Here is a 24,912-nt window from a genome sequence, read left to right as displayed (position 1 = left end):
ATGTGGTGAGCACTATCACACACTTTTTTTTTCGAACATTCCTGATGATGAATGTGATAAGAGTTTTATTTGTTTACAAATGATTCCAGGTGGCTGTTTTAAGAAAAATAATATATTTTTCACTAGCGACCCGGTCGATTTGTACAAGGTCTATAAATCTTAGGGAATAAATTTTCTAAATGACAGTGAAAAGTGTATCTAAATCCGTTTCTTGGTTTAAAATAAGAAAGCTTAGAACAGACAGAGTCGGCAAGTAACTTTGTTTTATACTATGTAGTGATTTTGTAAATCAAATAATTGATCGATTTTTCTGACTTTCATTTACCTATAAGCTGAGATAAAACCAGTAATGTAAAATAAAAATGACAGGCAGAAATATTTTGAAACATTTTATTTATCACAAAGTAGCATGCATTACAACTATTCTTAAATTACTTTCGTAACAAGTCTCACTTTTGTGGTCACATCATATAGTTAAAAATTCTCTAAGTATTGTGTTCATATTGTCTAGATTTGTCGAAATGAGTTCTAGACCAAAAACACTTACCTACATGAGCTAATACGAAACTAAAACTAAATGTCGAACATTTCAGAATCTTGAGTCATTACCAAAGCCAATAAAATGTTACAAGGTAAATATATAAATAAACAAATCGTCAAACATTAAAATTCCTCTTTGATGTCTACGTTGTATTCAATATTTTTAGAAATTCATGTTTATGGAAATTTATCATTATAAATATCTAAAAATATCCAAACCAAACACACGTAGTCGAAAAATTTGAGACATATTTGATCTCAACATTTAAAGAATGTAATTAATTTATATATTTCAAGGTTCTTTGTCCTTTAAAATACATCGCTGAGATAATTATTTTCAATGCACTTAAAATATTACCTATTATTTGTCCCATTTAAATCATTGGACATCGTCACTGTTATCCATGGGCTTAGTGTGTATTTCGTATACTAATTCCACGCTGTCAACTTAATCGGTCTACATATGCCACGATTTATAATACAAATTTATCTTTTGTCACTTAGCTACTTTAGTGCGTACAAAAATACTACTTATGCCAGGCTATAAACTACTTCAATTTACAACTACCAGACATCGAATACATATATATATATATATATCCTAGGTCATCATATATTTCATTTAGCGTCTCTAAATTTAAATAACTTACTTCAGTCACTTCGGCAGTATCTGGCATTTGCATTAGATAATTTTCTGTGTCAATAATCACATTTTTTTTCATATTTCAATACTGGCGGTAGTAATAGTGACATCGACATGGCAGCAATTACACTAGAGTTGTGGTTGATATGTAGTGTCCGACCGATTAATATTCAGCTTCGGTTTCGGCCTTCAAAATCCAGTTTTGGTTATAGTTTCGCTTTCGTGCAATAACTCAGTCTAAACTTTCAACCAGTCGAAAATTGTTCTTTTTTTATTCAATCGATGTCTCTAGAAATCATGATTACAAAGTTTCAGTCGTATGCTTAATATGATGACGACAAGGTAACTAGTTGGCAAGGACATTTGAAAGTACAATATCTCAGTCTATAATATATTTACTAGTCTAAATTTCAAGCTTCCCAATCTTCAATCATGTTCAAGTAAAAAGTCGTCATGCAATTGCCTCGAAAACGGACCACGCGACTTTTTACTATTTCTTCTTATTTCAGGAGTGGTTGGCGGCAGCTGCGGCGGCTGCAGCGGCGGCGGCGGTGACTGCGGCCACACTGGCATTGGTGATGGGCGGCTGAGGAAGAAGCAGGTCAGCGAGACGACCCGCCTCGCGGAGCCCGGAGAGGAACGCTCCGTGAACTGTCGCGGGGTAGTTGCGCATTGTATGTTCACCTGGACGGAGAATAGCGACTTATTTTGTATGTTATTACTTCTAACTTGTCTGCTGCTGTGTGTCCTCTCAATGTACTCTCAATCTATCGCATGGGATAAGTCCGCAGTTACACATGTCTTTCTTGTATTAATTTTACTTTATGTACTTAATTTCATGCAATAAAGTTATTACAAATAAACAAAGAATATGCCAGCTGCTATTTTTCCCGCGCACCTTGTAAAAGTTAACCATGAAAAGGGCTACAAAAAGGATATAATATGTATCACAGGTGATGGTGACTACCTAACTGTCACTATTTAATTTCTATTCCACCAATAGGCTCAACTAGTTTCACCGTTCTTACCTATCCCGTAGGGGATAAAGGCGTAGTATTGTATCTGGACCAATGTAAAAGAATAAATCAGTGTACCTGCAAAGAAAAGCCTATTGTCTCCTGGGGAGCCAGGCACAGGGGCTGCCAGGAGATCGTAGTCCGTGCCCGACGAGCCCACAGCCACGAAACTGTACGAGCCACGGGCGAACGGGTCCGCACGCCATCTGGGAATTTATACAGGCACCAGGCACAGGGAATATAAGTCATAGATATAGTAGTCGTCCTTGATAAGGCATCTGGCTAGAAGGTGCGACAGAAAGTGGAGCAAAGCTGTAACCTAGTGGTACCCCAGAAAGGAAAACAGAGAGTGTCATTGGGTCACGAGAAGATGACTTGAAACTGAGGATAACAGAAAATAACGCTCCGAATTCGGAGTGCGAAATAAGTTTAAAGTAGGGCTTTATCTAGCGTAGACATTCTAAATACGATTAGTATGACGGAACAGGTGACGAGAGCAGAAGATGAACAGGTGACAAGATGTCTAGGTGAATATAGGAAGAAAAGGAAAGATATTCATTAATTGCTTCCGATAGTTAAAAAGACGCATATGATATTTTTTTCTGAACTGTGTATAAACATAATTTGAAATTGTATTTCTTTCTATGCTGATTATATATAGAACTAAAATGTTATTTTTTAAGAAAATGTCAAATGATCAAAGGAGGATTCATAATCATACGACTGAAATGAACTAAATAAAATCGTTTTTGATCATAACCGCGAGTATACAAGCAAATCAATTATGTACGCTTAGATTTTTGATACCACTACATTAATGCGAGTTATTTTAATAGAGAGAGTGCGATGCCGGGGCGGGTCACTAGTGTTGATCACAAAACATTTTGTCCTTTCTGTCGACTTCATTACAGTTACTTTACCTGGTTACCACGCATTCCTTAGGCTGCGGGACGGCTGCATGTCCGAATATGCTCTTCAGCACAGCAATGCACCTTCCCACGATGACGTCATCAGTCACATTCTCCATCACCGCCGCGGCTTCACCAGCGACCAGAGCCAGGAGTACCGGCGCGCTGTACAAGTTCCAGAATAGAAACAGCTCTCCTATAAAGAAAACAAATACCTGTATAACAGATCTTTTAATAGAGGAAAAATAATGTTGAACCGAGCATCAATTATAGTGTACAACATAGATTAATAAAGGGTAGATTATTTCGCGAACTAATAATAATTTTACTTCCGAAATTAAATCGTTGTGAATTAATTTGGTCTGTATTCGTGCAAAGTCAAGTTGCAACATTGTGATGTCACGCGGTCTGTTAATTTTCGTTGTAACAAAATACAATTTTGCTCTGACATTTGACCACCGTCGCTCTTGTAAAATTTATGGAATAATTGCCAGTTCATGCTCCAATATTATTACACCACTAATTTGCGTGACTATATTTTAGGTCATAGATTAAGTGAGTTTGGGTTTAGCTAACATGGTAATGATTCGATTTGACTCAGAAATATTATCGAGGTCACATAGAATTATAATAGTTATAACCCAAAGTTATTACTGGAACTTTGGAATCGTCTATCATAATCAAACAAGTAATAAAGTCGGAATTGCTTCCTCCACAGATCAAACATTTCAATAGACATTTCTACCTTAGAATAATCAAAATAAATTAAACGTTACTAGTAAAGTATCTGTTTTACTGATTCTATAAAAATATAATCAACCAAATAAAAACAATGATCGTCCAATGCATAACCATATCAAGAACCGATCATCATATAGTTACTGCTACACAAATTAAGCATAATTGAAAAATTAAAAGACTCGTTATCAAAGAAGAAAAAGTATTTTGGCGACACGAGAAAGGTTTTATTTTATTGTTATGCCACACATAATTTTTTGTCTGTATTTAAATAATAAGATGAATAAATTCTGTACTTAAAAGGTTAGTTAGAATCGTATGATCAATACCTAAATTTCTTCACCACACCTATGTAAGAGAAAGTCCACTTACTTCCCATAGCGTAATTGTATCTATTTTAATCTACGTCTACGGTTCGTGGCGTAAAGACGTCAATAAATTATGGAAATAAACCCATTGATGGCCAGATAGGAAGGCTCTGAGCGTTCTCACATAATTCTTGAAGCGACATCGGGAGATAGCAGCACATCTGATAGTACTGAGCACGAAGGGAACCCAAACGTTGTATTTGCCACGATTAAAAAACTACAAGCGTTGCAGTTTAATGTAGAATATGAAATATACTAAGACCGTTTCTATATGTACATTTTATTCATTGTATATTGAGTCTCCTTATCCCCGTGAAATATATTATTAATAAATAATATACATTTGCCACAGCATATGGGGCACTAGGGCGAGCTAATTATTATTTCTATGTAAATGTCGATTATTTTTGTTGAAAAAATTAAGCGATAATTGGTTATTTTGGCTGAGATTTAGAATATATTAATCAAAAAGCCGCAGAGTCAAAAAGCATTAGTTAATTCAAAATCATGAAAACCTGATTTCTTATAATAAATTTATTATAAATAAATTTCCATATTTGTCTATTAGAAAATGCCAGCCTTAAAACATGTAAAACTATGTTGTTATCTCAAGTCTTTCTTATTTAGATGATTCTTAGTAGCGTTAAATTATTCAGAATTAATTTGTTATTGCGGCTACTATTTTTATGGTTTAGTCTGTTTACACAAAAAACAATTTACGACGAACATAAAAATACACGCACAGTAATTGCTAACAGTAACTGTGGGTACTGAAGTAGTTAAAACAAACGAGAACATGTACACGTTTGAATTTTTAACTACTTCGTGATAGTTCTTACAGATAAGGGATTTTATATAGATATTACAGTCAATTCATTCAAGTAAAATTCAATATAAATTCTTCACTACCTGTGGTTTTGATTTCAAAGGAGGATGGATGATGGCACAAAAAACTGCTAAGTGCAAGATCAAATATGGGACACAGACACCGAGGAAAGTTGCTAGTTCGCTGGAGTGATGCCATCGGAAAGCTTGCGGGTTCGATTAGTAGGCGTAAAACAAAAACTAAAATAGCTGCGTACATCAGATTAGACTTATCCTGCAGCGGACGTAATAGGCCGTGTAAAGAATATAAAAACTTCTTAGACGATGCTATGGATTTCTTGGAAATTTCTCGAAAATGGTAAAGTAGGTAAGTATTTGCATATATGTAATGTGAAACTTATAACCAGCATTTGATAAAGTAAGCGGACGAAAATACTGACACTTTCATTTGAACATACGCTATTAGCCACCGTTACAATTACACCGTTTCCCATTAAAAAATCCTAAATTACGTCTTGTCCTGGCCGAGGGCTTATTAAAGTGAGTGCCTATGTAACGCGGCCATACCTGTTATTTCGGCCATTTGTATTTATGTGTCTATAAAATTGAGTGTCATCCATTAATTGAACTTAGACTTTCATAGGAACTTTTTCGTAAAATTTTATATTATATAGTAATATTTCAAAAAACTAAAACTACTGGCATTTCGGAATGACCACTGCTGAGAAACTCATTTAAACGATGTTGATTCCTATCATGCCAGAAGAGCTAGTGTCTCATCAATTCCCACAAACTAGTGTGCAGTTTAAGCACTTGGTTAATTTGTGGTAGTGGTGATTAAATGGTAGTTACTATCGATTGAGGAGGTCGGATTGGCGTAACTAAAGCCTTCGGCTTACGGGGAAATTCATGTAGCGTCACGCAACCTCGTCGCGTCGCTAGAAATTATATGAATTGCTAACATGGGTTTCTACTTAGCTTGCTGCTAACTGTACTTTTAATACTTTGTAATTTTTATTATATACATTGTAATATTGTATTGCCTTAGGTCCAGTCCAGTAATTTATTCACAACCAGTCCGGCGCAAATTCATCTAAAAGTTGGGTTTGCGCCCGTCTTTTGTGAATTAATTAGGAAAGTACTGGGTATAAACACAGTAGGCACAGTAGGCAAGGAAGAATATTTTACAGTGTTGTGTTAATTGATTGAGATTTTAAGCGCATTCCTCTTATTTATAACACCATATGTGAAAAATATTGTTTTGTTTAATTACATGTGGAGCGTTTGTGGTTGTATATATATATATGCTTCAAATCTTGCGAATATCAACTCCACGATCCTTTTTTGCTTTTTTGTCAATTCGACCATTGGCACTTTTTGAAATATTAAAAACCAAATACCTCTACTAGCCGTGGTGGTACCAACATGGCCGAAGAGATTGGCGCTGGGGTCCCAGAAGGTGCGCTCGAAACATAACACCACCTTGTTCAAGTTGCCATATCCAAGGCGTTTGATTGCCGCCACCTAAAATAGTTTATTACATTTAAGATCCTTTAAAATCGTCCTCGGCGATATCAATATTGTCTTTAAATAATTAAAAGCAAAATTTCATCAATAATTCCTAATGCGCTTTTTTATATGCTTATGTAAAACTTGACACAACACACAAATTTACTTTTAACTAATTACGTTTCTGTAGTAACTAAATGTATGTTGGTCATATAGTAAAATATAAACAGAAATCATATTATCTCGAAATAAATACAAGAGCAAAATCCTTTAGAAATTACAATGTTGGAACATTGTAAATATTTCTATAATTTTCGCATGAATCAATCGAGCGAGTAGGGTTTGCGCTGGTTTAAATTACGCCCGGTCGGAAACCCACCTCGGATCGCAAGCCATCGCAGAAGTCTATCCGGAAGTTGGGATCCGGGATCCGGAACTTCTTAGTGGCTGTAGTTTGAATAACAAAAACAAACCTTCCAATCAGGCAGCGGCGGGTCGAACTTCACAAAGTTCTGTTGACTCTGGCCGTTGTTCGCCACTGCTATTTTCAACACACCCAGTGGTAGGGTGCAGAGAACTACGTCCCCTGGAACAATTCACATGGAAATATTAAATTAAAAATAGAACTTGATTAAAAATTGAAATAAAAAAAACTAGAACAAAGTCGCTTCATCCGTTTTCGGTACCACAGACATATACACAGTCATGTCAAAATTACAACAAATAAGAATCCTACTAATATAACAATGGCAAAAGTATGAATGCATGTTTGTAATTGGTCCGATTTTTATGAAATTTTATTTAGAACTACAATTTTTGCTTTTAAATTAAAAATATCATCAACAAACTTCAACCTCCGGTCAATGCTGACCGTACCCATATTATGAAATACTTATCGTAAAATGGTAATAAATATCTGGTAAAATATCAGCTGGATGTATGAATGTGTAATGCACTGACGGGAATCAATTCATAAATATTGAAACACATATATTATCGAATATAAATAATGTAAAAATGGCGCGCAATCACACAGAGGGTCTGCTTAACATGTAAATAGTACACCCATACTTTGTTTCAGGGCCGGATTAAGTAAAGGTTTTAGATAAACTAATAATAGATAAATATTTTGTATCCTATAAGAAATAACACATTTATTAAAATAAGTAAGGTAAACGGAGTTGTACTCAAGCGGAACATTGTATGCTTCTTACTAGCTCACTGCTGTCATATGGGACGCATTCGTTGTTGTGATTGTACTACAAAAATAATTCCCATCGTACTAATTTTATAAATGCGAAAGTTTGTGAGGATGTTTGTGTCTATGTTTGTAAATCTTTCACGCAAAATTTATTGGACGGACTGTTATGAAATCATATAATTTATATATGTTTTCTTCACAGTAATATAACAATGTAAGTACACAATAAAGTAATATAACAATGGCAAAAGTATGAATACACGTTGTACATGGTAAAAAGGTATACCGAAAGAAGAGGTATAAAAAGCCAAGAAGGGCTTATATTATAAGCCCTGTACTTTATTGTGTATTAACATTGATCTATTACTGTGAAGAAAATATATATTTATATTTAAAAAATGATAAGCCCTTCTGGTCATGACAAAGACCGACACTATTTAAATGACCTTCTTTCGGCATTTCTTCTGGGCAGTGGTTGTTCCGAAATGGCAGTAGTTTGTAGCTTTGGTAAATATTATTTAGTGCCTCTGAAGGCCTAATTTCTGAATAAATGATTTCATTTAGATTTTTTCCTCTTTACGCTTTTATTCTGCTTTCTATAATATGTAAGAATTATGAATCTTTAATTATATTGTACCAAGCTGGGCACACAACACTTAGTGGCCTTTAGATGATATAAGGTTTTACTTACAATACAATCCGGCCCTGAAGTGTTGGGTCAGATTTCAGCTTTTACACTGATTACCTTCTCTCGTTTCCCTACTAAATCCAGATTTGATACCCCATTAGGTGTATTGGTTGAATATGTCCATTCAACCAAGCACAAAGAAGGTTGCGGTTCGATTCCTATATCCTAATGGTGCCTTATCTATTCCATAAATTTTGTGAAAGCGTTAGATTTTCTTTCAGGTAAATAACATAGAGTGCCTGATTTTCACTTGATTTTCATAAAATAAATATGCACAATAAATTAGACTTAATTAATATAAAAGTCAGGTGACAATACGTATCAGCGTATTTTGTCCGTTGGGGTGCTCTTTTATCGGAAACCAATGCTAGTTTCTAAATCAGGTCACGCTTACTATAAAAATATATTCTTATCGCAACGGAACCAAGACGTAAATATAAAATTTCAGTTCCGATAACAAGAGTTTCAAAAGCTAGATTTGACTCAAGAAACGTTACTTATATTCGTATGTTTGAATCAAATCTAAAGTAACAAAGATATGTTTGGTGCTCGCTCCGTATCGTTATCAAGGGCGATGTTTTTGAATCTGTAGCGAGAAAATAATTTAAATAAAAATTCTTTAATAGTTATTTATTTTATTACTTTTTAGTATTTGTTTTTATAGCGGCAACAGATACATAATTTGAGATAATTACAACTATCACGGTGCTTGAGACACAGCCTGGTGCAGACAGACCAGATAGAGAAACCGACAGCGGAGTAATAGTGCGTTTTACCCTTCGGGAACGGAACCCTAAAAGTTAAGTTATTTTTAAGAAGATTTAGAAAATTAATCAACTTGTTTACACCTATCCACGCTGATGCTTTTCTCTCTAGACACTCACCTACGAATTTTATTACTTGCTTCCTTTATCGAACCATCAAGGTTTCCATGAACAGTATGTACACAATATCAATATTTTACGAGTATAATATCTTGACAGAAAAGGCAATAGAGATAATAGTATATGCGATTAGACTTGGCTTTATATTTGATGATGATTTTATCAAATGAAATTAAATGCTTTTAGTATTTTAGGTCTTAACACAAGTAAGTTCGGTCTTGTTAAAATACACTCACATACCTATTTACAAAACTATTACTCATATATTTTTAACAAATTTTTCTTACTCTGAAATTGCATCCAAACAGACAGAGTACTGAGTTTTAGGAACAAAAAGGGTGCATAATAACAGATTAGGGTGAAAATTTTGATGGATGGATTTTATGTGATGGATGCATTGATTTTAGGTCACCGATTTTATAAAAAGTAATATTGTGCATTATTGCAATACTGTATCCACTGATAGCCGAGGGAATCAAAATAAATTTCCTGATGGCAATACCCAAAATTATCAAGCTATTATGCGTATAAACGATATAAATATATATTTATTGTGGAAAATCACTGAGCAATATTGGCTACAGCTATCTTCAAAGCGCAATCTCTAACAATCTAGGTGCGGTACCAAATAACAGTCGTTTCAAACGGATAAACGTAGTTCCCTCCGCCCGCCTACAAACATCAGCCGATTGGGAATCCGTCTGTATGTAAATGACCCGGAAGGGCCTCGGGTAGTATCGTCCGGTTTGAACGGCCCGGCCAAACCCGGGTCAACAGGAATAAATGTACACAAATATAGGTCAAGATTGCTTATTTATATTACTTACAACTGTACTTATAGTATAAATCCAGCTATGTAAAAAAGTTAACACGGTCGAATGTCGCGTCTGTCTGTTTATATTAACTATACAAACTCAAAAACTACCTAAGTACTGTTGACGACCTCGGTGGCGCAGTGGTAAAGTGCTTGCCTCTGAACCGAGGGGTCCCGGGTTCGCTCCCGATCGGGTCATGATGGAAAATGATCTTTTTCTGATTAGCCTGGGTCTTGAATGTTTATCTATATATGTATATGTTATAAAATATAGTATCGTTGAGTTAGTATCCCTTAACACAAGTCTAGAACTTACTTTGGGGCTAGCTCAATCTGTGTGATTTGTTCTAATATATTTATTTATTTAAGGGTTTTTATACGTTCTTATCAATAGATTCTGTGATTCCTGAATAAACGTAAACGTGTATAATTTATTACGGATTTCTAATTATTCGAGCGAAGCCGGGACGGGTGTTTAGTATATACATACTTATAAGAAGCACATTTATTTGATTGTAGTTTTTGGTTAAACGCTGCGATGTATATAATCCTATAGTAATTAAAGAATTTGAATATATTTATATTACTACTATTTACAGTACAAACTAATAAAACATAAGTATCACCTATTAAAATTGGTAGCGCCACTTTATTTGTAAATTGAGAAGGCCAACTTTGCAGCACTCATAAATTTGTTATTACAGGTTAAACTTAGTATTTACGTCTTCATTACGTTTAAAAATGTTCATTGTAATTTCGAAAGAGAGTGAATAAATTAAGACCGAAAAAGTAAATGTAAAATATAGAATATTCTATTTTTAATTTCAAGTCCGGCGAAACCTCGACACTTCCATGATTGGATCAGTGTTCGTTATATTTTTTCTTCATATTTAAATTGAAACCTTCTGTGTAAATCTTGCGGGGCGTATTTTTCGGCGGCCTCATCAAAGCGAAATTAACGCGTTAGAATTGCAAATCATTTCGCGACAAAGAAATGACAAGACGCGACGACGACATTGGGACACCAAATAGCGAGAACACAGAGGTATTTCATACGTCATAATGAAAAAAAAAATATAATGCCTTGCTGTGAAAATACATGATCATTGAGTGTGTTGCAAGATCATATTTATTTTTTACTAGCAACTCAGCCCAACGTCGTACGAGGTTTATATACCTTCGTGAATAAATTGTCTAAATAATAGTGAAAACTGAATCAAATTCCGTTGCATGGATTAAAAAGAAAGCTTAGAAACAGACAGACGCGCAGGACGACTTTGTTATATCGTCGTGTGTCGTCTGCGACATTTGTTTATTTATATTTATTATCGAAATTATTTTATATATTTATATTTATTTATATCATCGAAAAAATAATATGGAAAGAATAGAAAAAAATAAGTGAAAAATCTGTGCTTTCTTTCTTACGCCGAGAGACGACGTTGTGGATTTTTCTCATAACACCCATTATCTCGCTTTGTTTTTTTTTTTTTCAAACAGCACTTCCTTATTATTACGGCCACATGAATTTGATTTTTCTATTTGGGACGTAAAATTCGAGAACAAAGTAGGAGAGCCTTCGACCAAATTCAATTTACGAAAGCTTTTTATTACGTGTTCATCATATAAAAATATGAAAATGCGAAAAATGTGTGTATACATAATCCTTGTAAGGTATCATAACTGCACACTAGCGCCACCATCACTTTTTTGCCAATTTCTTTTATTTGTTAGCGAATTCTAAAAAATCCTGTTTAAAATGTCTTTATCTAGTGTAGAATAATTTGGAAAGATGTTTTTTTATGCTTATTGGGTATCACCTTATGACTTTTTATTTTAGGTAATTAATATAAAATATAAGTAGAATTCACTTTTCGATAAATTCATTGCTTAAAAATATATTTTTTAATTTTATATTGCACAGAATACAATTTGTAAAGAACAATAGGCGGACTTAATGCGTTATCTATCAGCGACATTTGAGTCATACAGAGAATTCTTCATACATTACCTTTAAAAGTTTGTGGCGTGGTCTGCGCCCGGGGGTTGACAGCTTTGACAGTGACACCCGGGCCGCCATATTGGATATCGGTGACCGATGTCCCCAGTCTGATGTCTAACCCATCGGACAAAGCCACCGGAACGCACGAGTAACCATTGCGAACTGAAACAATCAAATTAAACATATATATTTTTTAAATAACCTAATAAATTTCTATATGTTTGAACAGGTTAACTATATCTGTTTCAAATTTCATTAAAGTTTACTCAGCGGTTTAGCTGTGAAACAGACAGACAGATAGACATTTGTAATATTAGTATGGAAGTACGGATATAGATTCTCCAAACAGTAAATTACTGTTTCAGCAACTGTCGAGGACTCTTGACTTTTGAGAAATTCCCTTTGGCTGTGAATTTTTACATTTATTTATTAACCCTTTTAAAGTCTATAACCCTTTTAATGTCTTCGTAGTCAATTCTCTAGCGACTTATGATATTGCAAAGTGCAGCGACCGACCCTTGTGACCATTTAGAATAAAACAATCAAAGTACAGAGATAATTTCAGACTTTTATCTTAACAAGTCATAAACATGCATTAAAAATCTATTCGGTCAAATATATTTAGTAATATAAGATAATTTAGTGCCGTTTTAATGCTAGTACATACAATTAACAAATTATGTGTCTCAAAGAGGTAAACTAGCCTGTTACAATACATTTCTGTGGTTGTATACAGAAATATTTATCGAGAATCTGAATGACTAAAAATTTAACTTTACTTCTATACTCTTGGAAGTCTGTGAACACAGTGCAGTTTTCAATTAGGGCGAAGCGCACTACTAACGGTCTATTGTGTTTTAATAACTTTAAGTGGATTTCTTACTCCATTATGGAAGTTGGACGCAGATTACAAAAGCAAAGAGTGGACATATTATATCCGGCGAATATTTTTTTTACGTAGCTATATCATGTCCCACTGCTGAGCAAAAGCCTCCCCACTCTGTTTTCATGTATCCCTGTCTCTGATTTTACATCCATCTTTAGTCGAAAGATTTTCGAAATATTTCTTGAAATATGTCGACGAATATAGAAGATAAAAACTAAAGAAATGTCAATGCGAATTATAATTCTCTTGCGCGCTTCAACCATGGAGCATATTAGAAACAAATTCGGCTAAAGATTTGCTTTATTGTAAAATTATAAATGTACATCTCGAAATTTCCACTAAAATATGATATTTATACTGTTACTGCTACAAGTACGACATTTTGGCCGTACCGTACTATACCACGGCTATTTACCGAAATCTGAAACATTGTTTCTATTTATATGCCAATTCTAAACCAAATGTGGTCTGCGTCGACTTTTGGGACACAACAAAATAGACACAAAGAATAAATTGAGACAGAATGTTCATTCGAAGTTTTAATCGAAAAGGTCAGTACCTCTAATGAAATCAGTATTAAAATTGAAGGTATTTTTGAGATCACGTCGCCTGAGAATAGAGATATGTGGTAAGAGATTTAACATGTTTAGATTTACAGAGATACAGAAGCTCTTATTTTTTTAATATTTACAGCTAATCATATAATACCTTTTTACCATAATCAATACGTACTCAGTTAACACAATCATATAGTACAATCATGTTGGAAAGAAAGAAATAAAACCACACAATGAACTATCGATGAATATCCATATACTGAAGTTTATTTCTGTACGAAATCTTCTTCTAAATATATCTTCTTCTATATATACCTTCTGCACGAAATTAGTCTATAGCTAGCCCACTGGTATGTGCACACTGCACATGCAACAATGTACTATTTAACGATATTAGCCGGGCTGGCTGCTCCACACTGTCCGAAACTGCATCGTGTTGAAAGGTGCACGAATTGTCGAGATGCCTAGGAAGAACAAGGAATGTATGGAGGTTAATTTGAGAATATTCTAGAATCAGGAAGCGACAAAAGACCAGCATATAGACCAAGCTATAAATTGGAAGAATATTTTTTCTATAGTAATATATGTGTTTATATAATTAAACAAAAGAAAATAATTTATAGGCTATAAATCAATGAAATGGCTGGCTTGCTGATGTATGCATAACTATTTTTGTAATTTTATATTGATACTACGCTCATATAAAAGTACGTACATAGTACCTACGTAAATAATGAATAACAGCAAATTATGCAATCGTCTATGAAGATTTTCAAAACAGCTTTACTTCTGTACTGAAGTATTTTAATAAACTTGCAGAGTCGGAATATTATTTCGTTCCACTGGACTAGATGTTAATTTCGAGTAATTAAACTGCATTATACAAACCAAAGCGAGATGCTATTGAAATTTCATAGAATTCTGAACTTGATGATTTTAACTTAAATTAATTCTTTAATCACAATTAAGATATAAGAGCCGTAAGTAAATTAGACGCACACTAGATATACTCACGTTAGAGACAAAACAAGTTTAAGTCAAAACTAACATTTTGCTACAAGCTTTTATTGTCATCAGAGAGATCTTACACATTTAACGTGTGACAAAAAAAATTGTGCAATAAACCGTTGAGGAGTTGATTTTGTCATGCTAATCATAATAATGCATTGTCATGGAAACTGAAGCGACGACAATAAGTAAATTTATCTTGCAAGATCTCGTTACAGACAAACATCGGGACAAGTGAAACTAAATAAAAGCTTGTAAAAATATGGAGTTACGAAAGTAACAGAATTATTTGATAAAAAATCCTAATAAAATATCTCGTGACGATAGCGACTTATGTAAATAGGTACGTTATTGCATTGTTTTACTCGTGTATATTTTAACTCAACTTGGGAATATAATTTTTAACTATACAACTAACTCAAAAAAGCAATAAGCCCTTTACATACTTTACTTTGGCATGCAAGTATCAATTTGGACACATTAAAAAGTCGGGGCAAGATCAACACGTACTCTGTAATTGGCGTAAATATAGGTATTCCATATAATTTGTATGTCGTGTAAAGTCGATCGACTTTTGAGACAATATACCGAAAGTTGGCATTTATATCTGTAGGCTTTATGATTTCTGCATTAATTGTCTGGTATAAGCACTAAAAATATTTATTAAACATAAAATATAAATCCTGTCCTATCCTGAGATCGACAGATTCCAGATTAAAATTCTACCTGACTGATGTTGTATCTGACTCATGTAGTTTTCATAGACTACCACCTGCTTCCGATGAAGGAAAGCATCGTAAGGAAACCTGATCTGGTTGAATATTTGGTTCACTATCGAGTATACGACTACTTGCACTAGATCGCGGTCTTAAAAGTTATATCATCATCGTCTTAAATAAATAAACAGTTCGCCAAATTTTGCTGTTTTGATGAACATTAATGGTTTTACTTGCAGTAAATAAAAGCTCTCATAGAAACTGCATAATGTACTTACATTCGCGTTGGCATGTGTCTCAGTTTGGCGTGACACTAGTGTTAGCTGTATAACACACCCGATACAACAAGTATATCGATTCTGTGTGGACTGCCATAGTATTCCGGTTTATTTATTGCCATCAAACAAGCAGTTTAGTTTAAAAGACACAACATAGTTGCACTCAGTTACGTGCAAGTTTGGCGTCATTATCTCGCATGCAATGCACTTATGTTGTTGGCGGAGCGTTTCTAGTTATATCTCGCAGACTTACAATTTAATGGATGTCGTATATTCAAATCTATACTATTCGTACTATAATTATAAAATGGGAAAGTCTTTCTTTCACATCAAAACCGCAGGGTTGTTTTTGATGAATTTGAAACAGATATAAGACTTGAGGTCAATTTCGCATTTATAATATTAGCTGATTCTATTAATATTATAAATGCGAAAGTATATGAAAATGTATGTGTGTATGTATGTTTGTTAACTTTCACGTGAAATCTACTAGATGGATTGTTATGAACTTTGGTACACGGGTAGAATATAACCTGGAATAATCGGTAAATAAATACGGAATCGAAGCGCAGCTAGCATTCCTATATAAACATGTTATGTTTGTAAGATTTGAATATCTTGTTCATTTGTATAGTATGGTACATATTGCTAATTTTTTCTCCCGCAATAGCTTGGCATACTTAATGGGAATTGATATTTTTATTTATCTAGGTAATTAATCGATTTATTTTAATAATTACGTACCAGTACAAATCGTAATAGTGATAATATAAACAAAGCAAGATTTTTATAAATCATGAAGCCATAACACTAATGAATGTGTAATTAATCATGAACAAACCAGACGTTAACCGAAGTATAAACGGAGCGATAGCGGAAGAAAACGTAAATTTTTCACATAGCAAAGCATATCCACCTGAATTTCTAATCTCATACTCGTATATGGAATCTCAATTACATTGGATATGCGCTTTTCAAACTCAATAGTAGGTTGCATTGTCTGAACATTGTCAGTGCAGTGTATCAACAATTGCATTCGTGTGCAGCTTGCGAGATGAGCTGTCGATTTTATGTCATCCACTTTCGAGCAATAAGATAAAGTCAGAGAACGAAAACAGCTTAGATCGAAAATGAAGAATCCGGTCGCCGTCGTTAAATCAGACAAGACAGACAATACAGATCTAATATTGTTTTTGTTTTGATAGTTCTTGCAGGAATTAATGCCTGTGCGAAATCAGAATTGGATACAATTTTTATTTACTAAGCGGTCACATTGATATACCTGCTAATATATTACCATCAAATCTTGTAGTAAAAAATATATTATTTGTACTTAAATTTTTTGTTAGCTAATGTAGTCCCTGAGTAGCTGATGATCATTAAAAAAGGGGTCTATTTCTACTAAGTTACTAATTATCACTAATACATTAAGTGATTTTTTTCAATTCCTTATTTCTAAGGACAAACCTTTCGGTTTATTATAAATTTCTACGTTCATGAATCCTGAGCTCAAGTAAATAACCAGTCAAGTTGGAAACATTCTAACGACTTCATTTTATTAACCGTCACACAAACTCGGCGGTATTATCAACGATATAGCAGTTAAATGACCAAAGTTGGCGCTCGTATGAGAGATTTAATGGCGGTGTCTTTGTATGGCCGTTGGAATTAAAATTGGAAATTGCGTGGTGAAGTTGCAAAGGCGAAATATTCTGGAAACTCGCTAACTGAAGGCCGACCGATCATCAGGGATGTAGGTCGAATAGAAGTGATATCGTTTATTTTGTTCCTACATAACTTCAGTCTGAAGCCTAAGTTAAAAATTCTTACAACAAAGTATTTGTGATGAATCTTGACATAACTGAACTAGTTGAAATACTTAACAGATGAGAAAAATATTTTAAAATTCCACAAGACCTATCAACTCCTTAAATTTAATCAGACAAAAGTTAAGTAAGGTGTCAATTTAAAAACTGCGATAAGCCGCGAGACGGCACCGTAAAATCGGACCAAATTATAATTCAAGATAGCTCGTCGTTTTGAAGATAAGTTTTGTTTATGTTGCATTGTACAGGAAATTTACGATCGTCGAATTTAATTCAGGGATTGGACATTAACACGACACGGGGAAAAATACGCAGCAATTCGTTGCTTAAAGAACATTAAATTAAGCGTAATTTGAATAATTTTACGTGGCAGTGAACACAAATAGCTGTAATTAAAGATACCCACCTATATTTCGCAAATTGTGCTAATAACAAAAGACGGTGGAACGCCTAATCGGCATGATAAATGTGAAAAGAAAAAACAAAACAAATTGTGTGAGAATTAGCCGCTCGGCCTTTTGTTTGTACGATGCTAATGTTAATTTTAATATCTGATGATGCATTTGATAGCAGGAAATACGAGAGAATAGATTGAGGGCCGGTGCAATGCGTTTACAGCACGATAGTATGAAATTATAATGCATGAAGAGAAACACCAAGCACAGCATCTCCATGGACCGTTAGTCGATGGTTCCTTATGAGATCCATAAAAAGAATGGGACCACGTGTCGGAGCTACAAGTCATCACTAACAGAATTAAGTTTGAAAAGTGTTCAATTGACACAAATAGTTTAATGTTGTATACCCATTCACACGTAAATTCATTCAAAATATTTGAATTAAAATGGATTTATTTCTCACTGAAAACAATCGCTAACAATTTGGTGACAATATAATTTAACAATTGCTAAATCAAATAAAATGAACTCGATCGAGCTTTAATGAAGTTTTAAATGGACAAACTGAAATAACAAATGACGACATGCCAGATGAATGAGAAATTAACAATTGAATTGACAAACAAAACAATTGAATTCGACGTTCATTCGATGGCTAATTATTCAAACAGTACTATTATAATACGAAATTTTCGATTACTGTGAAAACTGAATCGATCATTTCATACAGAAATAATGGAAGTAATTTATTTGATCATAATCGTATGTCCAGTATGTTTTTCTGAAATAATACTACTTTAAAGATTCTATAGCCACCGCCGCGTCCACACTGATTATACAGAAATATTGCATAAAAAATATTGCATTTTTTCGTAAAATTTTATATCATTCCTGTACTAAAAGACTCGCGAAAATTGTTTTGATTAATTTTGCCTAGTAATATACTTTATCGTCAATTGATTTGGGAGTGTTTTCCTAGTCTAATCCTATCTTGTCATTAATTTTATAGACCTATCAGTACTTTTATTTCATCTATAAATAAACTTTTGTCTTCTTTTGTTGAATATTTAATAGATTTGCAGTAAAATTTCATAATTTTAATTTCATGGGAGAAAGTTACATATTTCACAGCTTAGTGCCACGGTATTACATTTACTTTATGGGAGTTGTCGCGACCAAGTCCGACAATTTGTCACTTAATACCGCGACAGACGGTCCGTTTTACGACTCTCAGCATACCACGATAAATTCTCTTTTCACAAAAACGAATTAGGTCTAAAATTTTATTGTTTGACTTTATTGTCAAATTTATCAAACAGAATTACAACGAAATACCAACACGGTAACGTCGTAAAGCTACAGAAGTACATAACAGTTCGTCTTTTAGTAGTTCTGTGCATTTTATTTACGATGTCATATTTCTGCGTCTCATTATGATTTTTTTTTTAATAAATACCGGTAATAATAACTTATTTATATTGCCTGATTTATTTATTGGACACAGTTATTTCACTTTATTGATATCAACAAACGATAAAAAAATAATTATTAAATCATAAACGATTCGAGAAGGAGGAATAATTATTAGATCTTATTCATAAAGGACTAATTAGCATTTCATTATACTACGGGATTTGAATGTCATATCCCTCTGTCATATTCACTTTGCGATGGGCTCTTGTCAAATGCAAAAAAAACTAAGGTAGGTATGGAGGATATAATACGCCTTAACAACAATAATAAAAATAAAGATTCTCGTATTTTCTGCAATCAATAAATTGACACACCACGTACGGAAATTCAATTTCGGTATATTGTTGTGTGTGGGCGAGATGCCAAAGATATAAATGACGTCGATAGAGGGAGCCCGAAGACTGAGCGCCTTAGTAAATCGTAAAAAAATAATTAGTGTGTACACGTTAAGCTAATCGAGCATTTGACGAGGGTCGGCAGAGGTCGCTCCACTGGCTTGCCCGCCAAGTACGGGGGGCACTACAACTTGGCCCATTATTCGGACAGACGAGCTCTGACGCCTTTTAGCGTTAGCCCTTTGACGTGGAAAGGTCCCATTAGCATCGCGCCGCTTGTTGATCTCGCCTGTTAATTACTGACCTCCGCTTAACTAGCTGCCTCTCCGCAAGCCGTTTGACAATCGACAATGAAAAACAAACACGCATTTCGCTTCCGATAAAAAAGAAACAAACGATAAAACCGTTATTCAATATAAATTTTCAGACATGTTCAATTTAATCAGCGTCAACAGAGAAGCCGAAGCGGAAAGATATTCAAATGAAGAACGAGCGCGATCCGCGACAAGGATGGAACTCGAAATCAAGGCAGCGGAATTGCCGAATAAAACTGTTGATTACGTACCGCGTAAAGAAAGAAAGAAAGAAAGAAAGAAAGAAAGAAAGAAAGAAAACATTTATTTGCCAAAAACATGAGTACAAATGGTCAAAATGAATTAGACCTACACGTTTTACCGAATACAGGTATGCAAATATAATTAAATAAAGAGGAGCATGCTATCCACTACAAATCCAAAACAAACTATAATGAACTATAATGTACTATACTAGCCCTAAATTCTATCCGAGTCTATCATTAAAGAAATCATTTAAAGTATAATAACATTTATCAGTTAATAAAGACTTGAGGTGCTTTTTAAATAGATTTAAATTTAAGCTTTTATATTGATTTGGAATTTTGTTGTAAATTTTCGGTGCCATACATACTATGCTATTACCGAGTAAAGCAGTTTTTGATGGGTGCATGCATAATCGATAGATATCTCGATGATTCCTCAATACAACATCAGCTAGACGAGGGAATAAATGAGCATTGGTTTTCACAAATGTTGCTACCTCAAGTATGTAAAGTGACGGAAGTGTAAGAATTTTGTGTTCTTTAAAAAACGGCTGACAACTATCAGTGCTTTGGAGTCTAAACATTGCGCGAATACAGCGTTTTTGCATTTTAAAAGCTATATCCTTATCCGTCGAATTGCCCCAAAAAATTATTCCATATCTAAGTATTGATTCCACTAAACCATGATAAGCTGTAAGAAGCGCTTTTATGTTTAATTCATTTGAGAGTTTAAATAGTACAAACGCCGAACTACTAAGTCTTTTACTAAGACCATCTATATGGGGTTTCCAGTTTAATTTAGAATCTATAGTTAGCCCTAGAAATTTTGTTGAATCAACTTCTTTCAACACATGGCCTTGATATTCTATTTTATAATTTTCCGTATCAAGCGGTCTTTGACTAAAATGCATTATATTGGTTTTGTCAAGATTTATCTTTAAATTATTATTATCAAGCCATTCAATTATGGATGTTAAAGTTGCATTAATATCTAATTGATAAATATTTACATCATTACATTTTATTGTTACCGTGCTATCGTCCGCAAATAAAGTCATATTATGTTTGGTAGTGTTTGGAAGATCGTTAATATATATTATGAAAAGAAGGGGCCCAAGCACACTACCTTGTGGTACACCATATAATACAGAACGTTCAGTTGATAAGTAATGTTGTTCCGATTGTGTTTTAGGATTGAATTTTGAAATTTCTGTTAACTGTTTACGATTAGATAAATATGATTTTATTAAATTTAACACATTACCCCTAATTCCGTACGCTTCTAACTTGTGTAATAGTATGTCATGTTGAACATAGTCAAAAGCTTGTGTCATATCACAATATATAGAGCATATGGGTTTTCTGATGTTAACTTCAGTTAATACAATTTTCAAAAAATCATAGATGGCCATATTTATATTTTTATTACGACGAAACCCCTTTTGTTCATTACACAAAATTTTTTTATCTTCAAAATAGACGTTTAATTGGTTGGAAAAATGTTTTTCATAAACCTTTGAAAATATAGAATTTAAAGCTATAGGTCGATAATATTGCATTAGTTCTTTGTTATTTTTTTTTAATAAAGGTTTAATTATGGTAGTTTTTAAGTCTTGAGGGAAAACACCAGCTTCTATACTAAGGTTTATTAAGTGACTAACATGATGACATATATGTTCATTTACAGCTTTGAGTATTTTGGTTGAAACACCATCATACCCAACACTATCCGTATTTTTAAGTTCTTTTATAATTTTATAAACTTCCTCTGGTGAGCATGGTGCCATAAACATTGAATGTTGTCTATGGGTAATAGCAGATATGGTATTGGCTCGACTTCTTTTTTCTGGTTTGATTTTGTCAATGAAATAATTATTAAATGAATTAGCTATTTCCTCTGGATTTGTAATATAGTGATTATCAACTTTAATTCGACTTATTGTTTCTTTTGGTATGTTTAGTCTAGCTTGATTTATAATTTGCCATGTGGTTTTTGATTTGTTCTCAGACGTCATTATCTTATAATTATTTTGACTTAATTTTGTCAATTTAATAATTTTTTTAAACTGTTTCGTGTATCTTTTGTAATTTATTTTATTATTAAGAGTAGGCTTTGTTCTAAACTTCCACAAAAGACTTCTTTTCTTTTTACTACAATTTCTTAATCCTTTGGAAATCCAAGATTGTTTTCTATAGACATTGACTATAATCCGTTTTTTAGGAAAACATAAATCATAAAATAATATAAAAACTTCTGCAAAACTGTGATACGCAATATTGGGGTCCACCGTATTATATATTTCCGAAAAACTTAAGCGTTTTATACAGTCTATAAATTTATTAATATTTTCGACACTGTAATCTCGCACTGTTCTACGCCAAAACTTAAATCTTACAGTTTTTATAATAGGCAATTTAATAAGCTGAGCTGTGTGATCTGACAGACCGAAATCTAACACTTCCGTTATACAATTCTTTTTGAAATTATGAGCAAAATTATCAATACATGTCTGGCTTACTGGTCTAGTGACTTGTTTCAATGCTAATTTTAAATCATAACTATTTAATATACATTCAAATTCATTTTTTTCCTTAGTATTTTTCAGATTATCAATATTAAAGTCACCAGCAATTATTAATTGTTTTTGACTACATTTCCATATACCGTTTAAGACTTGTTCCAACTTTTGGAAAAAATCATATATATTTTTATAATCTGGCACCCTATATACACAAAGAATATTAAGTTTATAATCAATTAACTCAACCGCACAACACTCGAATGTACTAGGAACACAATATTTTCTAACATTTATTTCTCTCCACTTATGCTCTTTCTTCACTAAAATACACGCTTCTCCTCGTTTGGAATTATTTCTACCGTAACAAGCAGCTAAATTATAATTATGTTGTAAAGTTATGTTCCGTCGATTGAAATTTTATTTAATTGTTCATTCGAAAAATAAATGTGATGGCTTTTAATTTATCATCAAGTCGGTAGAGTCCATATCGTCCAATACTGACAGTCTCGATAGTGACGTGTTTCATTGGAACTTTTTATTTGATGTTCGTTTACGCCGTGACGACGGTGAACAAGCTAATGGAGATATCGCATCTGTCATATCGAAGAAATCATTGACAGTTTTATTATGATCCCACGGGGGAAGATAAAGGCCGAGTCGCTGACTAGCAAAGATTTCTTGAGTTCACAATAACGAGTGAAAAGGGAATTCGGAGTATTTATAGTGTACTAACGTCCGTAACTCGAGGTATGATTTTCGTTTCATGTAATGGGCAATAACTTGAATTGGTTTAATGATATTGCCGGTGGCTAGAGAGCGTTGTGCCTATATAAAGTCATCGGGTATTATCTTTTTTCCTTTTTTGTTAGAGTGGAGAATTGCGAGTGGTATTTTGAAAAACGCCTGGGCTCGAGAGAATGCCGATAAAGGCTAGTCGTAACCCAACCCACTTCTAAGCGAGTAAAACGGCGTACTGTAATCGCTGCCAAGCAAAAACTTGACTGAGGATTCCTCCACCTCAGTGCTCGCGAGGGCCGTTCTACATTGACCATTGATCGGAAAGTTTAACGATTATATTTAAGCATCATAAACGTTATCAGTTACAGACAACTATTGTATATAACAATGTTGTAAGGGTAGGGAGATAATAGAGTAATTTTTTTCACAACATGATGATATCATCATTGAAATATGTTAAGTTCAACATTATTGCGTAATAGATAAAAATGATCTTATGAATGGAACAATTATTTTTATTTCAATATTCATGGAAAAAATATAAATGCGGCCATTGTAAGCGCTATTTAAAAAAGGGGCAAACTCCATACATATTTCTAGTTAGGTGGTGTGTTAGTCAGCCACTCGGTGGCTGTTGTTTCAAGCAATTTGTCTGTGGTTGCCGTAAGTGGCTATTTAAAATTGACCACTCATCGGTTCGCGCTGCTTCTCCCCGATGAGTTTATACGCCGTGACATTAGTTGAGAGATATCAGATTATATCAAAGGAGGTAATTCCAAATTTGATTTTAAAATGGATAAAAATATCATATGTTCACGTGAATGGAACTTCAATTAGATTGCTACTTAGTAATCTAAGTAGCAATCTAATTGAAGTTTGTGAAAAATTGAATGTTCACACGAAATGTGTTTTAGTAAAAACCGATAATACTGCATCAATGTTGGCATGTGGTTCCCGTTGTAGAATATACCATATCTTCTCTTGGATATTATATAGAGCGATTAAGGTATACGCGGCCGTTCATAAAATCATTATCTCATATCGAATATTCAAAGCACTGAAAACAAGGTCGTAATATCTGCAATGCCTAGACAAGTAATTTCACGCTTCGCTTATCTCATATCAATCCTTTTTTTTTGTTTACCCAGGGGAATGCTTGTTACGCACTGAGAGTTACTGGGCCGCTAGTCGGCCCAGCCTACCCACTAAGCCCCTGCGGCGTTTTCACACTGCCGTTATGGGGGACGTCACGGGGTCGCTAGGCATTTCACCGCGACGCCCCCCCGGCCGGCCTTTCGGCCCCGACCTGGGCGGGCAGCAAGCACAAGTGCTAACCACCCGCCCCTTACGCCACGCGAGCGTGGCGCGGACCATCAAGCCCACTCCGCACACCAGTCAGAAAGCTGAAGGGGGGAGCGGTCACAACACACATAGGACACACACAACAAAATCCTAGTTGCCACAGGGCACCCAAGTCTGC

General features: G+C 34.1%; 1 protein-coding gene across 1 annotated transcript in view; it reads right to left on the bottom strand.

Moving 5' to 3' along the window:
• Nucleotides 1-1,290: 1,290 nt before the first annotated feature.
• Nucleotides 1,291-24,912, bottom strand: part of Su(var)3-3 (Suppressor of variegation 3-3) — a 305,347-nt gene continuing 281,725 nt past the window's right edge. Inside the window, exons 11-16 of the mRNA XM_053748325.2 lie at nucleotides 12,146-12,298; nucleotides 7,021-7,133; nucleotides 6,439-6,562; nucleotides 3,120-3,303; nucleotides 2,278-2,405; nucleotides 1,291-1,867 (exon numbers count right to left, since the gene is read on the bottom strand). Of these exons, the coding sequence (XP_053604300.1) occupies nucleotides 1,689-1,867; nucleotides 2,278-2,405; nucleotides 3,120-3,303; nucleotides 6,439-6,562; nucleotides 7,021-7,133; nucleotides 12,146-12,298 (881 nt within the window). The 3' untranslated portion in view covers nucleotides 1,291-1,688. The remainder of the gene's footprint in view (nucleotides 1,868-2,277; nucleotides 2,406-3,119; nucleotides 3,304-6,438; nucleotides 6,563-7,020; nucleotides 7,134-12,145; nucleotides 12,299-24,912) is intronic.

The sequence above is a fragment of the Plodia interpunctella genome, chromosome 8, assembly GCF_027563975.2.
Source record: "Plodia interpunctella isolate USDA-ARS_2022_Savannah chromosome 8, ilPloInte3.2, whole genome shotgun sequence".
Taxonomy (NCBI): Eukaryota; Metazoa; Arthropoda; class Insecta; order Lepidoptera; family Pyralidae; genus Plodia; species Plodia interpunctella.
The sequence above is the reverse complement of the archived record's forward strand: the minus strand, read 5'-3'. Positions and strand labels throughout refer to the sequence as shown.